The 19,336-nt window shown below is 40.0% G+C and overlaps 1 protein-coding gene across 1 annotated transcript in view; it reads left to right on the top strand.

The window, feature by feature from the left end:
* The first annotated feature begins 1,593 nt into the window (after positions 1-1,593).
* CHRNA7 (cholinergic receptor nicotinic alpha 7 subunit) overlaps positions 1,594-19,336 on the top strand; it is a 315,119-nt gene continuing 297,376 nt past the window's right edge. The window contains exons 1-2 of the mRNA XM_007949894.2: positions 1,594-1,648; positions 1,983-2,122. Coding sequence (XP_007948085.1) covers positions 1,594-1,648; positions 1,983-2,122 — 195 coding nt within the window. The remainder of the gene's footprint in view (positions 1,649-1,982; positions 2,123-19,336) is intronic.

Here is a 19,336-nt window from a genome sequence, read left to right as displayed (position 1 = left end):
AATTTTGGTCAATGACATGAGACAAAGTATATGTGAACTGCTGTATGAAAAGTGAATTTACTCTGTAAATCTTCACCCAAATCCTAATAAAAAAACAAAAAACAAAACAAAACAAAAAACAAAAAACCTCACTGCTGCTGAGTTGGTTCAGAGTCATAGCGACCTCCCCTTGGGTTTCTGAGGCCATATTTCTATGAAAATAGATTGCCCTGCTTTCCTTGCGAGGAATGGCTGGTAGGTTGAACTACCAGCCTTCTATTTAGCAGTCAAATGTCTTTGGCACTATGCCACCAGAGCTCCTAAAGGTCATATTTAAACTGCAGAGAGGGTAGTCACTCAGAAAAGTCACCTTAGGAAAAAATAAACTTTAATCTGTTAAGCCAATGAGTTTCATAGTTATTACTACCATGACCAATAAATTTAGCATTTTGAAAATATTTATTTCATAGTTTTTTCAGATTGTGTTATTATCATAAAATTTTGGACACTAATTTTCCAGTTTATTGTGTCTGTGGACTTTCCCTTATTCTATTGTCTGATTTATAGTTTGTTTTCTCTTCAGTAACAACATCCCTTCTCCTATGAGAAGACACATCCCTCTTTAACCTCAAGACTTGCCTTAGCCTTTTACCCCTCTGGCTTTGTTGCTTAGAGCCTTGTCTTGACCATTAATTTGGTCATTAACTCTGTGTTGCAGTCAAAAAAGTCTAATCCAGAACACTATGTTTTGGCTGTTCCCCAAGTTAATTTTGCATTTTTTAGCGTCTCCTTTGAAAGAAACTGAGACATAAATTAGGATACCTACAGGGAACCCCTTCACACATGGTTGCAGCTTCTCTGCTCTCAGATAGAATGCCTCCAGGGCCAAGACCTAGTATAGAATATGGCAGGTAGTAAAATAGATGTTCAACAAATGGTTGCTAGAAGAAACTGTCTCCTGACTGGAGACTAGAAGGAGTTCCTCTCTGGTCTATCTTGTTGTCTTGGAGAGATTTACAAGCCCTTGGGATGGCTATGAGGGTAAGCCATAGCCCTCTTGTCGCTGTCCTCCTGCCACTGGCATGAGGAGGGAGTACCTGGAGGATTAAATCCATGGACTGTTTTAGCATTCTTTTAGTGGCCCAGCGCAGCTTCTGGTAGAGAGCAGGAGGGAAGCTGACTGGGCAAAGGAGAGATGGGACCCGATGGAGCCCTGGCTTTGGACAGCTCCCCTATGTGGCCTGAGGCAAACGGTGCAGAGGGACCGCTGGATGTAAACAGCTTTGAGGGAACTCCAACAACATAACCCAGAGCCTGGGTATACATGTTCCTTCCCCGGGAAGCAGTTCCCAGAGCCATCGCGGCTCCTGCTGGCCTCCAGGAGTGGCTGCGCTGCCTTGCCCCTCCCTGGCGGGAGGACGGGGCGGGGATCCGTCACGTGGAGAGGCGCGCAGGGACCGCGGGGCGGCGAGTGGCGCGCTCTGCTCTTTAAAGCCGCTTGAGCTGGGCCAGGAAAGCCGGCTTCGTGGCCGAAAGCACAGGCCAGGACAGAGAGCTGAGAGCCGAGACGTAGAAACCGGGGCGCGTCTGTTCTCGGCAGCTCTGGGACTCAACATGCACCGCTCGCGAGAAGGCGTCTGGCTGGCCGTGGCCGCGTCGCTCCTTCACGGTAACGCTGCTGCCTCGGTGTCTCCCCGCCCTTCACTCCTCCTCTGTGAGACCCCGGGCAGCATCCCTGGAGGCATCCCAGGCGGCATCCCCGGTGGTATCTCAGGCGGCTCTGTGCGCCAGGATGGAGCGCGGCTGGGCAAAGCTGAAGCGGGGTCCAGGTTCGGGCTCTGTCCGCGGGCAAGGGGCGCTTGGGGGCATTGCGGGGGGCTTCCCTGGCTGGTGCTGCTCTTCAGGGCTTCACCGTTGGGCGGCGAGGGTCGCGAGCAAGTGGGCGTGGGTCGCATCCAGGGCTGGCCTTCTCTGAGCAGCTGCCGGGCTCTCCTCTCTTGAAGTGTCCCTGCAAGGCGAGTTCCAGAGGAAGCTCTACAAGGAACTAGTCAAGAACTACAACCCTTTGGAGAGGCCAGTGGCCAATGACTCCCAGCCGCTCACTGTCTACTTCTCCCTGAGCCTCCTGCAGATTATGGACGTGGTGAGTCCCGCCCGCACGCACTATGCCCTCTCCCTGTAGCGAGCGCGGGCACCAGGTTTCCTTAAAGGCTTGAACTGGCAGGCCATGTAGTTTGGCCTGGAGGCTGAGCTGGTCCTTGCAAGGAGGGACCCAGACCCCAGCTTGCCTCTGCTAAGTGCCTCTGTCTCCTTCCCAGAGCGATGTAGGGCAAAGCCATGTTCCACCACCCTGGCCACCTGTGTGTGGTGGACTTAAGTCCTACCTTCCCAGAAACTCAAGGCTAAAGTATCCTGATATGCAGTTGGTAGCCAGAATAGGGTGGGAGTGGCCACATTCCTATGGCATAAGTGTTTCTGAGCAGTGCGAGCATTTGGTGATATTAGGCTTTTACAGACTTCTGCTGCCCATGGTATGTAGCTTCATCAGGTAGGGACCTAACCCTGAGTTATGCGGCTGTGAATTTGGCCAGGCAGAGGGCCAAATGTGGGATTTTAGACCCCTGATCTCCAACTGGGACTCTAGTAATGGACATTTTTGCCTTCCTAGTGAGGCAGATGCTTTCACAAGGAACAAGGCTCCATACCGGAGATAATACTTGTCTATCTCTTCAGTGTTTCTAGCTATGGAGCCTTACCAGGGTCAACTTCAATTGGCAAAATCTGTATAATATCTACATAAGTTTATGATTATGCTCTTCTGGGCTGCTGTGAATATTTAATTGCATTCACATATCCCCCATGCAATACTTTTTTTAAAAAAAAAAACATGCTGAATTAATTGAAAATGGATTTGACAGTCTACATTGTACAAGATATTTTGTATTCTGTTCTGAGGCAGGAATAGTGTCAGGTAGGGGTGTGGCACAGGGATAATGACAGTCACAAGGAGAAAAAAATGTGATAGAATAGAGGTGTGAGAATAGCCACAGCTCAATGTAAAAAGTGCAAAGAGCAACCTGAGGTGCTCAGATAAAGTGATGTAAGAAGCCAGGTGATATTTCATAATCTTTCTACAGGTAGAGTTGCTTAATTTACCACACTCAACCTAGTTAAATTGCTGTGATGAATGGCTTACTTTCTCATATCATACCTCTGTTAAATGTGTGTTTTTTCCTACAGATAGAATTATGCTTTAACTATATATGTGGTGAGTTGGAAAAGTTATCATCAGAAAAAAAGCTGTAAAGGAATACAAGTGCCAAGAGAGCACAGGTTGTTGTTCACAGAGCTTGATACGGAAAAGGAACAAGGATGGGGTTTTTGATGTAGGTAATGTCATTGTGTGCCTTTGTGACAATCACAACTTACAATAACTGTATAGGACAGGACCTGTGGTGGTGCAGTGATTAAGGCATTTGTCTGCTAACCAAAAGGGCAACAGTTTGAACCCACAGGAGAAAGATGAAGCAATCTGTTTCCATAAATATTTGCAGCCTCTGAATCCCTCTGTGGCCAATGTACTTTGTCCTATAGGGTTGCTATGAGTTGGAATTGACTTGATGGCAGTGGATCTTACAGGATAGAGTAGAATGGCCCAATAGTTTTCCTAGGTTGAAATCTTTATGGGAGCCGATTGTCAGGCATTTTCTCCCATAGAAGGCTGGCGGGTTTGGACCACTAACCTTTTGGTTAGCAGCAGAGCTCTTAACCACTGCACAACAAGGGCTCCTTGAGTTAGGGAACAGAAGGTGAAAAAGAAGTTATGGAAGCTGAGCCAGGATGGACCAGAAGAAAATAGAGATATAGGCAATGGGGCCAAGAAAGGAAGGAATAATCTCTAGGGTATTTGGGGGCAAATATTTTATAGAGTAACTTCTTTTTCACTAGAGTCCCTGGGTAGTACAAACTGTTAGCACACTGCTCAGCTGGAGGTTTGAGTCTACTCAAAAGTGACTGAGAAGAAAAGCCAGGTGATCTACTTCTGGAAAATCAGCCATTGAAAACCCTATGGAACACAGTTCTATTCTGACACAAATAGGGTTGCCCTGAGTAGAAGCTGAGTAGACAACAACTGTTTGTTGTTTATTTATTTGTTTTATTATGACAAGGAGTTCAATGTTTGTCCTTGGAAGCCCTGTGGGTTCTGGCTTTGGCAGTTTCTTGATGGTTGATCTTAGATAAGCTTCTTAAGTATTGTGAGCCTTGACTTACCTGTTAATAAAATGGGCATGATAGCACTTCAGTGTCATTGTGGTGAGCTAAAGAATGTGAAAGTAAACTTCAAAATCCCCATAGACCAACACAGGACTCTGGTCATGTTCATACAACACTACAGGAGAAAGGACCAGGCAACTAAACTGCATTACACACCATCACACACATGAGCACAATACAGTGAGGAAGTGAAGCTACCCCACCCACTTGCAAAAGGTTGGCTCCAGAGAGATTGCCTCAAGTATGTGTTTGTTCCATAGCTATCTCTCTTGGAAGGGTTCTTGTGCCAGACATGACATGATGGCGCAGTGACCACTTACCTATGAAAAGAAGTAGGCAAATGAAGCAGGCCTCTTGAAGTTGTGGTTGGCCCTTTGGAGAAGAGACCATTCGCCATGTTTGTCCCTGGGCACTTCTGCCTATTTACAACATCATATAAATATGCAGAGTAATGAGCCTTAGGAGAAATTTGGCATAAACTGGCATTAGACAATGTGATACTTAAACAAAAAAATAAAACAATTTGTTAAGTTAGAACATTTTAGAAGACCAGAAACAAGCATCATGTGGCATTGACATTCTAGTTTAGGAGAAAAGTGAATGGAGACTGAGGTCAGCAGCCAAAGATTGGGGGAGGAGACAGGAGAAAACTTTGGTCTCACCTTGGCTGTAGGTCTTCCCATGAACCTTTGAACTCCCTGCTTTCTGGATGGCCTTGAGAAAATTAGTTTACCTTTTGAAGCCCTGTTTCCTCATGTGTAAAATGCTTATAATAGTATCTACTTCACAGGGTTTTGAGAGGATTAAATAAGAGAAAGTGCTTGCCTCACCCTGGTAATTCACCAAAGGTTTGTTCAATCTTAATTATCTATGTATTCTATTCAAAGCTAAGAAAGTTGATGTCTGGAATGGTATAGTCACTTGCTGAAAGTCAATCAGAGATGAGAAGAGGGCTGCAGGAAAACCCACATCTCCTGATTTGCAAGTCCTTTGCGCTCTATCTTTAGAGTTTATAACTTTCTTTTGCAGAACGAAGTCAGCTTAATTTATTTAAATTAGCTTAACTGTAACTGATTGAATGTGACTGTGCTGAAATCCTGGGGGAAAAGGAAGTCTGTATATCAGAAATAATGAAATATGCAAACATTTCTATTCCAACTGAACTTGGCTTTGCCTGGATTTGAAGCACGGCCAGACCTTTCCAGCTGAATATCAGCATCCTGGACAGAGATACATACAGAACAGTAGCTCTCATAAGCAATTCATGGCCTCTCAAAGATTCACTTCACAAATTCTGTTCCCAGGGATTGTTTGCTTATTCTGACTGGGCTGTTCTAGAGTCATGCATTTGTCCAAAATCTCATTGTTTCCCTTTTTGTCAGTAGAGACTTCCTGGCTGGTGGTACAGGGAAATTGCATATGATGCTACATGTTTTATTTTCATGAAAGATTGTTTAGTCTTTCATCAGTTTATTTCACAAATGCTTACTGAGTTTTATGATGGACTTTGCTAGATTCTTGGAATTCATAAATAAATAAGAGATGATTTCTTCTCTCAGAGAATTCAGAATCTGATTCAGAAGACTGATTTGTAAATCCAAGATTACCACATGTATTAAAATTTAGCATAAAAGTCTGTACAAAGTACTCTAGTATGCATAGGAGAAAACACTTCTTTCCAAGTAAGGTGAATGGGATTGTATTCAAAGAGTAGATGGCTAGATTTTAAAAATTGAGTAGGGTTTTTTTCCAGTTGGAGAAGGTAGGAAAAGTTTTCCAGGCAATGGGACAGTGAGGAAAGCCTGGAAAGGTGGAAGACAGCACAACTTTCAACGAGGTATGTTCTGTTGAACATTTGGAGCTGCTCAAACTTTTCTGCAGATTTTGCAGAAAATATAATGTGTTTATGGTGATTAAGAATCCCTAAAAGTGATATATAGTGTTTACCAAACTTATGTATTAGAGAGCCTTTTGTAAGAATTATCTTCTAGAAACAGTCTTTACAAAGCAGATTATATGATTTTTTTTCCCTCTAGAATGTGCAAAATGGGCCCAGGGACACTATACCAAAACCAAACTCACAGCTGTTGAGTCAATTCCTACTTACAGTGACTCCTCCTTGGGTTTCTAAGGTGGTATCTCTACGGAAGTAGATTGCCTAACCTTCCTTCTGAGGAGGGGCTGGTGGGTTTGAACTGGCAGCCTTCTGGTTAGCAGTCAAATGCCTTAGGTACTACACCACCAGACGACTTATAGTGGTAGTAAATTATAAGGTATCTTTGATGCCCTGCAAAGTTTACATTTTTCTCTGGGCCGTGGTCTTGGTATCTTTGAGGGCATGAGGAGACAGTTTGCCAACGGTTTTGTGAAGCTGCAACATTAGCTTGCCATAGCATATTTTTCTAGAAATGGAAACAGTCAAAACCATAATATTTGTATTAAATACAACAAGTATAAATTATAGATAAAAATAGAAGATGTGCTTACATATTAAAGACAAATATGAGCCTTTAAAGGAATTGCTTTATCTTCTGTGGTCGATTCTAGCTATACAACAGGCCCCTTTGTGAAGCACAAGGTAGAAAGTGAGAAAATGTGGTGGATTTTTAATCAGAGGAGAAATGTAACTAGATTTACATTTTGTGTTTTAAATAGAGCATGCTGGAGGCGGAGTGTGTATGTGTGTGTGTGTGTGTGTGTGTGTGTGTGTGTAAGGAAAGCATGGGCAAGGGTTGAGGAAGTTGAAACTAGAATGGCCGTTGCAGGAATGTGGAAAAGGGGACAGAGTCAAGAGATATTTTGGATATATTTCTTATGATATATAACTGTGTATATAAACATCATGTAGGTACATAGATAAATTTTTAAGTGAAGGTGACTAAATTATTCCTAAATGTAAACTCCGACTTATGTTGATTATTAATTTACTTTGTGGGCTTATAACTGAACTAGGTAGGAATGAGATAATATACCAGAAAAGATACTTAAGTGATGCAAATGTAAGGTGTAACTAACAATGATTCCCATAGTATTTCTCCTTTATCCATGCCATTTAATCACTCTCCTTTACACATAAAGGAGCTCTGGTGGCGTAGTGCCTAAGGCATTTGACTGTTAACCAGAAGGCTGGTGGTTCAAATCCACCAGCCACTACTCAGAAGGAAGATGGGGCAATCTACTTCTGTAGTGATACCACCTTAGAAACCCAATGAGGGGTCACTATGAGTTGGGTCTGACTTGACAGCAGTGAGTTTGGTTTGGTTTGGTTTTACACATAAAGTGTAATCCATAAAGTGAAGATGACTTGAAACACTCACTGATGAAAATTAAAGACTAAACTCTACAGTATGAATTACACCTCAACATAAAATTAAAAGCCACACAGGACCAATAAGCAGCATCACAATAAATGAAGAAAATAATGAAGTTGTCAAAGATTTCATATTACTTGGATCTACCATCAACACCAAGGGAAGCAGCAGTCAGAAAATCAGACACTGTACTGTTCTGGGAAAATCTGCTGCAAAAGACCTCTTTAAAGTGCTGAAGAACAAAAACGTCTCTTTCAAGACTAAGTATTTTCAGTCACCTCATATGCATGTGAAACCTGGGTAATGAATCAATAAATAAGGAAGACTGAAGAAGAGTTGATGCTTTTGAGTAGTAGCATTGGTGAAGAATACTGAAAGTCCCAAGGAAGAAGTACAAAGGTGTTCTGGAAGAAATGCAGCCAGAATGTTCCTTGGAAGTGAGAATGGCCAGACTTCTTCTCACCTGCTTTGGTCATACTGTCAGAAGGGACCATTCTCTGGAGAAGAAAATCATGCTTGATAAAGTGGAGGGTCTGTCAAAAAAGGGGAAGACCCTCAAGGAGATGGATTGCACAGTGGCTACAACGATGAGCTCAGGTATAGGAAGGTTTGTGAGGCTAGTGTAGGACTGGACAATGTTTCATTCTGTTGTGCATGGGGTTGATATGAGTTGGAGCCAACACAATGGCATGTAACAATAATATCAGCACCACCCATTATTTAAAATACTGCAACTCTAATTTAAACAATATTATCACATATTAACTATAACTTAAAAACATTTCTATGAAGGAATGCCCAAGGTATTATTAGGCAACTATCTCTGTTACAAGTGATATTTCTTAAAACTAAAAAAAGAATGAAATAATGATAATAATAATACAAATAATTAGGATCAGAAAACCAATGTTTTTTTAAAAAATGGGCAGGGGATATGGAGGAAAAATCTCCCAAATCAACTTTACACAATGCATTATAGTGCAGTTCACTGGGGGAAAAGGAAGTCTCTATATCAGAAATGACAAAATATGCAAACATTTCTATTCCAGCTGAACTTGCCTCTGCCTGGATTTGGAGCACAGCCAGACCTTTCCAGCTGAAAGGTGTCTTTCTTGGAGAGAGACACAACACAGTAGCTGTGTTTTATTTATGTTTATTGGTGTACACAAATGTATTTTAAGGAGATCTGGTTGTGTAGTGGATAAAGCATCTGGCTGCTTACCAGGTCAGTGGTTCAAACCCCCAGCTGCTCCACGGAAGGAAGACTGAGCAATCTACTTCCATAAAGATTTACAGCCTCAGAAACCCAACGGGGGTCACTATGAGTTAAAATTGACTCAATGGCAGTGAGTTTGTATTTTTGAGAGATGTATTTAAACATTGAAGTGGTATCACACCATGCATAGTGTCTTAAAAAATATTAATAGGCATTAATTTTAAAGTAGTACAAATTGAGCAAGTAGTAAGATGATATAAGTTTTACAATAAAATTCTTTTCTCTATTTTTTTATTACAGTTTGTGTGAAATTTTACAGAAAAAATCATTTTTCTATTCAACAATTTATACACAGTTTGTCTTGTGACCTTGGTTGAAATCATCACTGAGTAACAGCATTTTTCTCACTACCCCATTGAGTTCCCCATTTCCTTTCATCCATCTTTTATATTAAAAAATAAATAAATAAAACTTTATTGTGATTTGAGTAAAAGTTTACAGAGACATTTGGTTTTCCATTCAACAATTCATACTTGTTTTGTTTAGTGACACTGATTGCAACCTAACTAAATAACAGCACTCTTCCCACTTCCTCCCTGTGTTTCCCATTTCCATTTGTCCTTCTTTTCTATCCCTTACTCCCTTCTAAGCTTTATACCTGGGCAAAAGCTGTTCTTTTGATTTCATATGGCTGATTGTTCTAAGATGTGCATACCCCTCTACTGTTACATCTTATAGACCTGTCTATTGCTTGGCTGAAAATTGAGGCACGTGAGTACATTTCTAGGCTTAAAGGATTTCTAAGGGCTACAGTCTCAGTGGTTCTCCATCTTTAGTATTCCAGGTCTTTTTCACTTTGAGTTCTCTATTTCTTTCCTACTCTATCCAGTACATTCTATTGTGATCCTTTGCAGAGAAGTTAGTAGTGGTAGCTGGACACCATCTAATTCTTATCTCAGGGTCAAGGAGGTTGAGATTCATGTGGTCCATTAGTCCTTTGAACTATTTATTTCCCCTCATCTTTAATTTTCTTCACTCTTATTTGCTTCACAAGGAGAGATACCAAAAAATGCACCTTAGATGACAACTCGTTAGCTTTTCAGAACCTAGTAACTACTTACTACAGTAGGATGTAGAACACTGTGTTTGTAAACAATGTTATGCCAATTGAGTTAGCTATCCCCCCAAACTGTGATCCTAAGCCTGCAAGTCCAGTGATTTATTTCCTCAAGGTGTTTCATTATGGTTAAGAAATTGTCATGAATTTTCCCCTTGCTTGTTCTACTATATCTTGTTGTTAGGTGCTATTGAGTCATCTCCGACTAATAGTGAAGCTATGTACAACAGAATGAAACACTGCCTGGTCCTGTGCCAGCCTCATCATCCTTGCTGTACCTGAGGCCATCGTTGCAGCCACCGTGTCAATCCATCTTGTTGAGTTCCTTCCTCTTGCTCCTTGACCCTCCATTTTTCCAAGCATGATATCCTTCCCCAGATCCTTTGTGACAATATGACCAATGTAGGTGAGATGAAGTCTGACCATTCTCTCTTCCAAGGAGCATTTGGGCTACACTTCTTCCAGTACAGATTTGTTAGTTCTTTTAGCAGTCCATGGTACTCTCAGTATTCTTCACCAACACCACAACTCAAAAGTATCAACTCTTCTTCAGTCTTCTGTATACATTGTCCAGCTCTAATATGCATATGAGGCAATTGAAAATACCATAGCTTGGGTTAGGCACACCTTAGCCTTCAAGGACACATCTTTGCTCTTCAGCACTTGAAAGAGGTCTTTTGCAGCAGATTCACCCAATGCAATACATTGTCTAATGTCTTGACTGGTACTTCCATTGGAATTTATTTTAGAACCAAATAATATGAAGTCCTGGACAACTTCAATCTTTTCTCCATTTATTGTGATGCTGCTTATTGGTCCCGTTGTGAGGATTTTGTTTTCTTTATATTGAGGTGTAATCCATGTTGCAGACTGTAGTCTTCAATCTTCATCAGTAAGTGCTTCAAATCATTCTCACTTTCAGCAAGCAAAGTTGTGTTATCTGTGTGTTGCAGGTTGTTAATGAGTTTTCCTCCAATCCTGATGCCCATTATTCTTCATGTAGTCCATCTTCTCAGATTATTTTCTCAGCATACAGATTTCATAAGTATACAATCCCTCCCTGATTTTAAACCATGCAGTATCCCCTTGTTCTTTTCAGAAGACAGCCTCATGGTCTATGTACAGGTTCCTCATGAGTACAGTTAAATGTTCTGGAATTCCCATTTTTCTCAATATTATCCATAATTTGTTATGACCCATGCAATTGAATGCTTTTGTATAGTCAATAAAACACATGTAAGCATCTTTCTGGTATTCTTTACTTTCAGTCAAGATCCATCTGACATCAGCAGTTATATCCCTTGTTCCATGTCCTCTTCTGAATCCAGGTTACATTTCTTGTCAATATACTGTTGCCACCGTTTTTGAATTATCTTCAGTAAGATTTTACTTGTGTGTGATATTAATGATATTGTTTGATAATTTCCATGTTCTATAGGATAACCTTTTTTTGGAATGGGTACAAATATGTATCTCTTCCAGTCAGTTGGCCAGGTAGCTCTCTTCCAAATCTCTTGGCATAGCCGAGTTCGTGCTTTCAGCGTGGTATCCTTTGTTGAAACATCTCAGTGGGTATTCTGTCAATTCCTGGAGCCTTGTTTTACATCAATTAGTTCAGTGCAGCTTTGACTTCTTCCTTCAATACCATTGGTTCTTGATCATATTCCACCTCCTGAAGTGAATGATCAGTTCTTTTTGGTACAGTGACTCTATGTATTCCTTCCATCTTCATTTGATGTTTCTTGCATCATTCAATATATTTCCCATAGAATCTTTCAGTATTGCATCTTGAGGCTTAATTTTTTTCTTTAGTTGTTTCAGCTTGAGAAATGCCAAGGGTGTTCTTCCCTTTTGATTTTCTAACTTCAGGTCTTTGCACATTTCATTATAACAATTGACTTTGTTTTCTTGAGCTGTGCTTTGAAATCTTCTCTTCAGCTGTTTTATCTTGTCATTTCTTCCATATTCTTTAGCTACTGTCTGTTCAAGGACAAGTTTCTGAGTCTCTTCTGACATCCATTTTGGTCTTTTCTTCCTTTCTTGTCTTTTTAATGACCTTTTCCTTTCTTCATGGATGATGTTCTTGGTGTCATCCCATAATTCCTCTGTTTTTCTGTCATTCAATGCATCAAATCTATTCTTTAGATGGTCTCTAAATTCAGGAGAGATATAATCAAGGTCATATTTTGGCTCTTGTGTACTTCTTTTAATTGTTTTCAACTTCACCTTGAACTTGTATATGAGCAACTGAAGACCTTTTCCACAGTCAGCTCCTGGCCTTGTTTTGGCTGAAGATATTGAACTTCTTCATTGCCTCTTGCCACAGATGTAGTCAATATGATTCACTCCATCTGGTGAAGTCCATGTGTTTCACTGCCATTTACAGTGTTAAAAAAGGTATTTGCAATGAATAGGTTGTTGGTCTTGGAAAATTCTATCATGCAATCTTCAGCATTATTTCTCTCACCAAGGCCATATTTTCCAACTATTGGTAATTCTTCGTTGTTTCCAACTTTTGCATTCAAATCACCAGTGATAATCAACATATCTTGATTGCATGTTTGGTCAATTTCAGACTGCAGAAGTTGGAAAAAATCTTCAATTCCCTCACCTTTGGCTTTAGTGATTGGTGAGTACGTTTGAATAATCATAGCATTAAACTGGTCTTTCTTGCGGGCGTATGGATGTTATCCTATCACTGACAGCATTGTACTTCAGGATAGATCTTTATACATTCTTTGTGATGATGAATGCCATGCCATTCCTCTTCAATTTGCCATCCCAGCATAGTAGATCATATGATTATCTGATTCAAAATGGCCAAAACCAGTCAATTTCAGCTCACTAATGGCTAGGATATTGGTCTTTATGCATTCTATTTCATTTTTTACAACTTCTAATTTTCCTAAATCCGTACTTCATACATTCCATGTTCTGATTGTTAATGGATGTTTGCAGCTGTTTCTACTCATCTTGAGTTGTGCCACATCAGCAAATGGAGGTCCAAACAACTTTACTCTATCCACATCATTAAGGTCGACTGTACTCTGAGGAGGCAACTCTTCCCCAGTTGTATTTTGAGTGCCTTCCAACCTGAGGGGCTCATGTTCTGGCAGTATATTGGACAGTGTTTTAGGGCTATTCATCAAGTTTTCTGGTAATATGTCAGACAAGATATCATTACTCTTCATATGGTTTTCACTGGCCAGTTTTTTGAGAAGTGGATAGTGTCTTCTTTCTTCTGAGTCTGTCTTAGTCTGGAAGCTCTGGTGAAACCTGTCCACCATAAGTAACTCTGCTGGCATTTGAAACAGTGATGGCATAGCCTCCAACCTCAGAGTAACACAGAGGTTACCACACTATGACAAAATGACAGACAAGTTCATCTCTCTTAGCTGTTCCAAACCACTCCATTCACTTTCTGTTCCCTCTCAGCCACTTCAAACCCATTGCACTGACTCACTTCCTTCCTGGTCCTTCTCACCCACTCCAAACCCACTGCTCTGGCTCACTTCCTTCCTGGTCCTCCTCAGCTTCTCCAAACCCTATATACATAGATGGTAGCATAGTGCCTAAGGCTTGACTGCTAACCAGGAGGCTGGCGGTTCAAACCCATCAACCACTCCACAGAAGGCAGGTTGAGCAATCTTCTTCTGTAGTGGTACTGCCTCAGAAACCAAGGAGGGGTCACTATGAGTCAGGTCTGACTCAATGGCACATAACAACAACAACATAATTATAACACATGCAAATATATATGTAGAAATATCCTCTGTCAAACTCATATGTGGTTATATGTATAGTCCTTTTCACCTGTCCATACTGGTTCAGCTTGTCTGTCAGTGTATGCACTGGTAGATTATTGCTTGTCTTTACTGATAATGCATGATTATGTAAGCAAAAGTATTTTTCTTTGTTGTCTGTAACTTTTGCACACCTTTCCCTGTCTTCCTTTGCTTTTGTAATAGTGTATTGATCAGACTCATATTTTATATTTCCTTCACTCTCACTTAAATTAATATGTTTATTATCTAGTTAGTGATTTTCCCTCCTTTCAGTCCCCTCCCTGAACAATACTTTAAAGAGGTCTTTTGCAGCAGGTTTGTCCAGTGCAGTACACTGACTGATTTCTTGATTGTTCTTCCATGGATGTTGATTGTAGATAAGTAAAATGAAATTTTTGACCACTTCAATCTTTTCTTTACTTATCATGATGTGGGTTATTGGTCCAGCATTATTTTCATTTTCTTTATGTTGAGGTGTAATTCATCCTGCAGGCTGTAATCGTTAATCTTCATCAGAAAGTGCTTCAAGTCCTCTTCACTTCAGCAAGCAAGGTTGTATCATTTGCATATTGCAGGCTGTTAATGAATATTCCTCTGATCCTGATGCCACTTTCTTCTTCATATAGTCCATCTTGGATTATTTGCTCAGCATACAGATTGAATAAGTATGATCAAAGGATGCAACCCTAACACACTCCGTTCCTGGTATTAAACCATGATGTATCCCCTTGTTCTGTTCAAATGACAGCCTCCTGGTCTCTGTACAGGTTCCTCATGAGCAAAATTAAGTGTTCTGGAAATCCCATTCTTTGCAATGTTATCCATAATTTGTTATGATCCACAGAGTCAAATGCTTTTGCATAGTCATTAAAACACTAGTAAACATCTTTCTTGTATTCTTTGCTTTTCAGTCTGATCCATCTGACATCAGCAATGATATCCCTCCTTCCTCATCCTCTTCTGAATCCAGCTTGCATTTCTCGACATTCCCTGTCAGTATTCTCTTCAACTGTTTTGATTTATCTTCAGCAAAATTTTACTTGTGTGTGATATTCATGATATCTTTTGATAATTTCCACATTCTGTTGGATCACCTTTATTTGGAATGGGTATAAATATGGATCTCTTCCAGTCAGTTGGCCAGGTAACTGTCTTCCAAATTACTTGCATAGAGGAGTAAGTGTCTCTAGCATGACATCTGTTTGGTGAAACATCACAATGGGTATTCTGTCAATTCCTGGAGCCTTGTTTTTCACCAACTTCTTCAGTGCAGCTTCTCTATCTTCCTTCAATACCATTGGTTTTGATCACATGTCACCTTCTGATATAGTTGAACATCAACCAATTCTTTTTGGTACAGTGACTCTGTGTATTTATTCCATCTTTTTTTGATACTTCCTGAATCATTTAATATTTTGCCCATAGAAAGCTTCAATGAAACTTGAGTCTTGAATTTTTTCTTCAATTCTTTCAGCTTGAAAAATGACATGCGTGTTCTTCCATTTTGGTTTGCTAACTCCAGGTCTTGCACATTATGTTATAATAATTGACTTTGTCTTCTCAAGCTGCTCTTTGAAATCATTTGTTCAGTTCTTTTATCTTGTCATTTCTTCCATTTACTCTAGCTTCTCTCCATTCCAGGGCATGTTTCAGAGTCTCTTCTGACATCCATTTTGCTCTTTTCTTCCTTCCTTCCTTTTTGATGATCTTTTGCTTTCTCCATGAATGATGTTCTTGATATCATCACACAATTCATCTGGTCACTGGTGTTAAATGCATCAAATTTATTCTTCAGATGGATTCTAAATTCAGGTGGGATATGATCAAAGCCATAGTTTGGTTCTTGCAAACTTGTTTTTAATTTTCTTCAGCTTCAGCTTGAACTTGTATATGAGAAATTGATGGTCTATTCCACAGTCAGCACCTGGCCTTGTTTTGGGTGAAGATACTGAGCTTCTTCATCACCTCTTTTTACAAAGGTAGTTGATCTGATTTCTGTGTATTCCATCTGGTGAGGTCCACATATATAGCCACCATTTACATTGTTAAAAAAATTATATTGCACTTGTCTTTCTGTTTGTCATACTCTGGTGGCTTGTGTGTTGCTTTGACACTTTGATACCAGTGCTATGCCACTGGTATTTCAAATACCAGCAGGGCCACCCATGGTGGACAGGATTCAATGGAGCTTCCAATCTAAGACAGACTAGAAGAAAGGGTCATCTATTTCACAAAGTATTGGCCAGCTAAAAACTTATGAATAGCAGTTTAACACTGTTATATTACTGGAAAACTTGAATAGCACTGAAACATTGAATGATATAGTGCTGGAACACGAGCCCCTCAGGTCAGAATGCACTCAAAATATGACTGGGGAAGAGATGCCTTCTTAAAGTAGCATTGGTCTTGCAGTGGATGGAGTAAAGCCTTTGGTACTTTCATTTGCTGATAGGGCATAACTCAAAATGGGAAGAAAGCTGCAAGCATTCATTAATAATCAGATTGTGGATGTACAAAATATGAATGTAGGAAAATTGTAAGTTGTGGAAAATGAAGTAGAGTTCATGAAGATCAATATTCTAGGCATTAGTGAGCTGAAATAGACTGATATTTGCCATTTTTGAATCAGGCATTCAGATGATCTCCTATGCTTGGAATGAAAAATTGAAGAGAAATGGCATCATATTCATTGAGACAAAGAATATTTCAATATCTGTTCTGCATTTCAATGCTGTCCATGATAGGATAATATCCATATACCTACACCGAAGCCCAGTGATTACTAGTATTATTCAAATTTATGCACCAACCACTGAAGAAAAAGGTGAAGTAATTGAAGATTTTTATCAACTTCTGCAGTCCTAAATTAACCAAATGTGCAATCAAGATGTATCGATGATTATTTGTGATTGCAATGCAAAAGATGGAAATGAAGAATCATCTGTAGGTGAAAAATATGGCTTTGGTGATATAGACAATGCTGGAGATCACAGGCTATTTTGATTACTGTGGCTGTAGTAGGTTTGAGATTGGAAAGTGGAAGACCACCTACTTTTTTATTCTTCAGTACTGCTTTGCTTATCCGTGGTCTGTTTCATATCCATATAAATTTGGTGATTGGTTTTTCCATATTTTTAAAGAATGTTGATCAGATCTAGATCAGGATTGCATTATATCTATAGATTGCTTTGGGTAATATTGACATTTTTACAATTCTTCCTATTCCTGAGCATGGACTTTGTATAAGTCCTTTGTGTCTCTGCTTAGGTGTGTTCCTAAGTATTTTATCTTTTTTGGAAGTATTATAAATGTTATTCTTTTCCTTTTCCCCTCTTCAGAGTTCTCTTTGTTGATGCAGTTGTTGTTGTTATGTGCCGTTAAGTCAAACCCGACTCATAGCGACCCCTGCTTGGGTTTCCGAGGCAGTATCACTACGGAAGTAGGATTGCCCAACCTTCCTTCCGAGGAGTGGCTGGTGGGTTTGGACCGCCAGCTCTCTGGTTAGCAGGCAAGTGTCTTAGCCACTATGCTACCAGAGCTCCCCTGATGCAGAGGAATCAGATTTTTATATGTTGATTTTGTAACTTGCCACTTTGCTGAATTTTCATTAGTACTACTTTTTTTCTGAGTCATTAGGATTTTCTATGTATAGGATCACATCTTCTGCAAACAGAGTTAGTTTTATGTCTTCCTTACCAATTTAGATGCCTTCTGTTTTCCTTTCATGCCTTATTGTGCTGATGAAGACTACCTGTACAATGTTAAATAAGAGTGCTGACAGGGCATCCTTGTCTGGTTCATGTTTGGAAGAGGAAGGCCTTTAGTCTTTCTCCATCCAGAAACTCACCAGCCACATCATAGAATGAATAATTTACTTCTGTAAAGATTTATCACCTTGGAAACCTAATGCTATTGAGTCACTATGAATTGAAATTGACTTGATGACAGTGAGTTATTGTGTTTTTTTGTATATGATCTTAATTATATTGAGGAATTTCCCTTTTATTTCTATTTTATTAGAGTTTCTCTCTGGATTCAGTATTAGATTTAATAAAATTCCTTTTCTGCATGGATTGATATGATTATGTAGTTCTTTTGTTTTATTTATATAGTGGATTATGTGGCTTGTTTTCCTAATGTTTAAGTGTCTTTCCATACGTGCCCAGTTGATCATGATATATGATTATTATTATTTGAGATGATATTTGATTTTATTGGCTAGGAAGTTGTTAAGGAATTTTTTATTTCTATCTTCATGAGGGAAATTGGACTATGATTTTCTTGTTTTAGTAGTGTCATTGACTTGTTTTAGTATCAGGGTTATGCTTGCTTCATAAAATGAATTTGAGCTCATTCGGTATTTTTCTATGTTCTGTACGTTTGAATAAAATTGGTGCCAGCTCTTCTCTGAATGTTTGGTAGGATTCTACAGTGAAGCCATCTAGGCCAGGACATTTTTTGTTGTGATTGTTGTTTTTCATGACTTGTTCAATTTCTTCTTTTAGAATGCATATGTTCATATTTTCTAACTCAGTCTGTGCTAGTTAGTTAAGTATTGTGTTCCTAGAAATTTGTCTCGGTTTTCCAATATGTTGAGGTACAGTTCCTCATAGTATTCTCTTATATTCCTTTTCATTTCAGTAGGTCCTGTTATAATTTCACACATTTCATTTCTTACTCATGTTATTTGCTTGGTTTTTCAATTCTGCTGTATTTTGTTTGGCTGGAAACCACAGGTGTGGGTTCAATTCCAGACCTGAAGGGCAGTTAGGGGCCATAGTTTCAGTGGTTCCACCAGGCTCTATTGGACCAGCAAACCTGGTTCTCACCTTTTTTTTTTTTCCACATGATTTTGAGTTTTGTTCCACACTGTACTCCCTCTCTATCAAGGATCTCCTACATAGATCCCCTTCCAAGTGGATGACAGTGGTAGTCGGGCACCATCTAGTTCTTCTGGTCTCATAGTCATAGAGGCTGCAGGTTGGATGGTGTACCAGTTGCTAGGACTAATTGTTTCCATGAATATTAGTTTTCTTCATTCTTTGCTCTGGATGAGGAGAGACCCATCGTTGCATCTAGATGGCAGCTTGCTTAAGGTCCCAGTCGCTACTTGCCAAAGTAGGAGGTGGAACAATGTTTTGTATAGTACCTTATGCCAATTGAGCTTGATGTCCCCTGAGACTATGGTCCCAAGCCCACAGATTCAACTACTCAGTCCCTCTGGGTAGCTGGCAGTGACCAAGCAGTGACCACAACCTTGCCCCTTGTCAGCTCTACTATACACCTGGGAATTCTGATCATTCACATAAACTTATGGGACCATTGTTTGCCAACCCTATATATGTTCTTGGATACACTCCCCACTTCATAGAAGTACCTAATCGTTTAGCCTGTCCACCCATCTATCCATTCGTATACCCATTTTTGCCTTCACTGACAACACAGTGCTCTATGTGCAAAAGGGTTCATATTTGTTCTCTGTACCTCCCATGTACCTCTCCATGTCTTTCTCATCCTCAGTGGTGCCATATTGGTCGCTCACATTTGGTACATTGCCCTTCTCTTCACCCAAATAGATACTTATCTTATCTATCTAACAGCATTCCCTCCCCTCCCTTCCCACCCCTGGTAACCAACAAAGAAAATTTCCTTC

This window comes from Orycteropus afer, unplaced genomic scaffold, assembly GCF_000298275.1.
Source record: "Orycteropus afer afer isolate SDZICR_OR568_19922 unplaced genomic scaffold, OryAfe1.0 scaffold00256, whole genome shotgun sequence".
Lineage (NCBI taxonomy): Eukaryota > Metazoa > Chordata > Mammalia > Tubulidentata > Orycteropodidae > Orycteropus > Orycteropus afer.
This window is presented reverse-complemented; position numbering and strand designations above follow the sequence as displayed.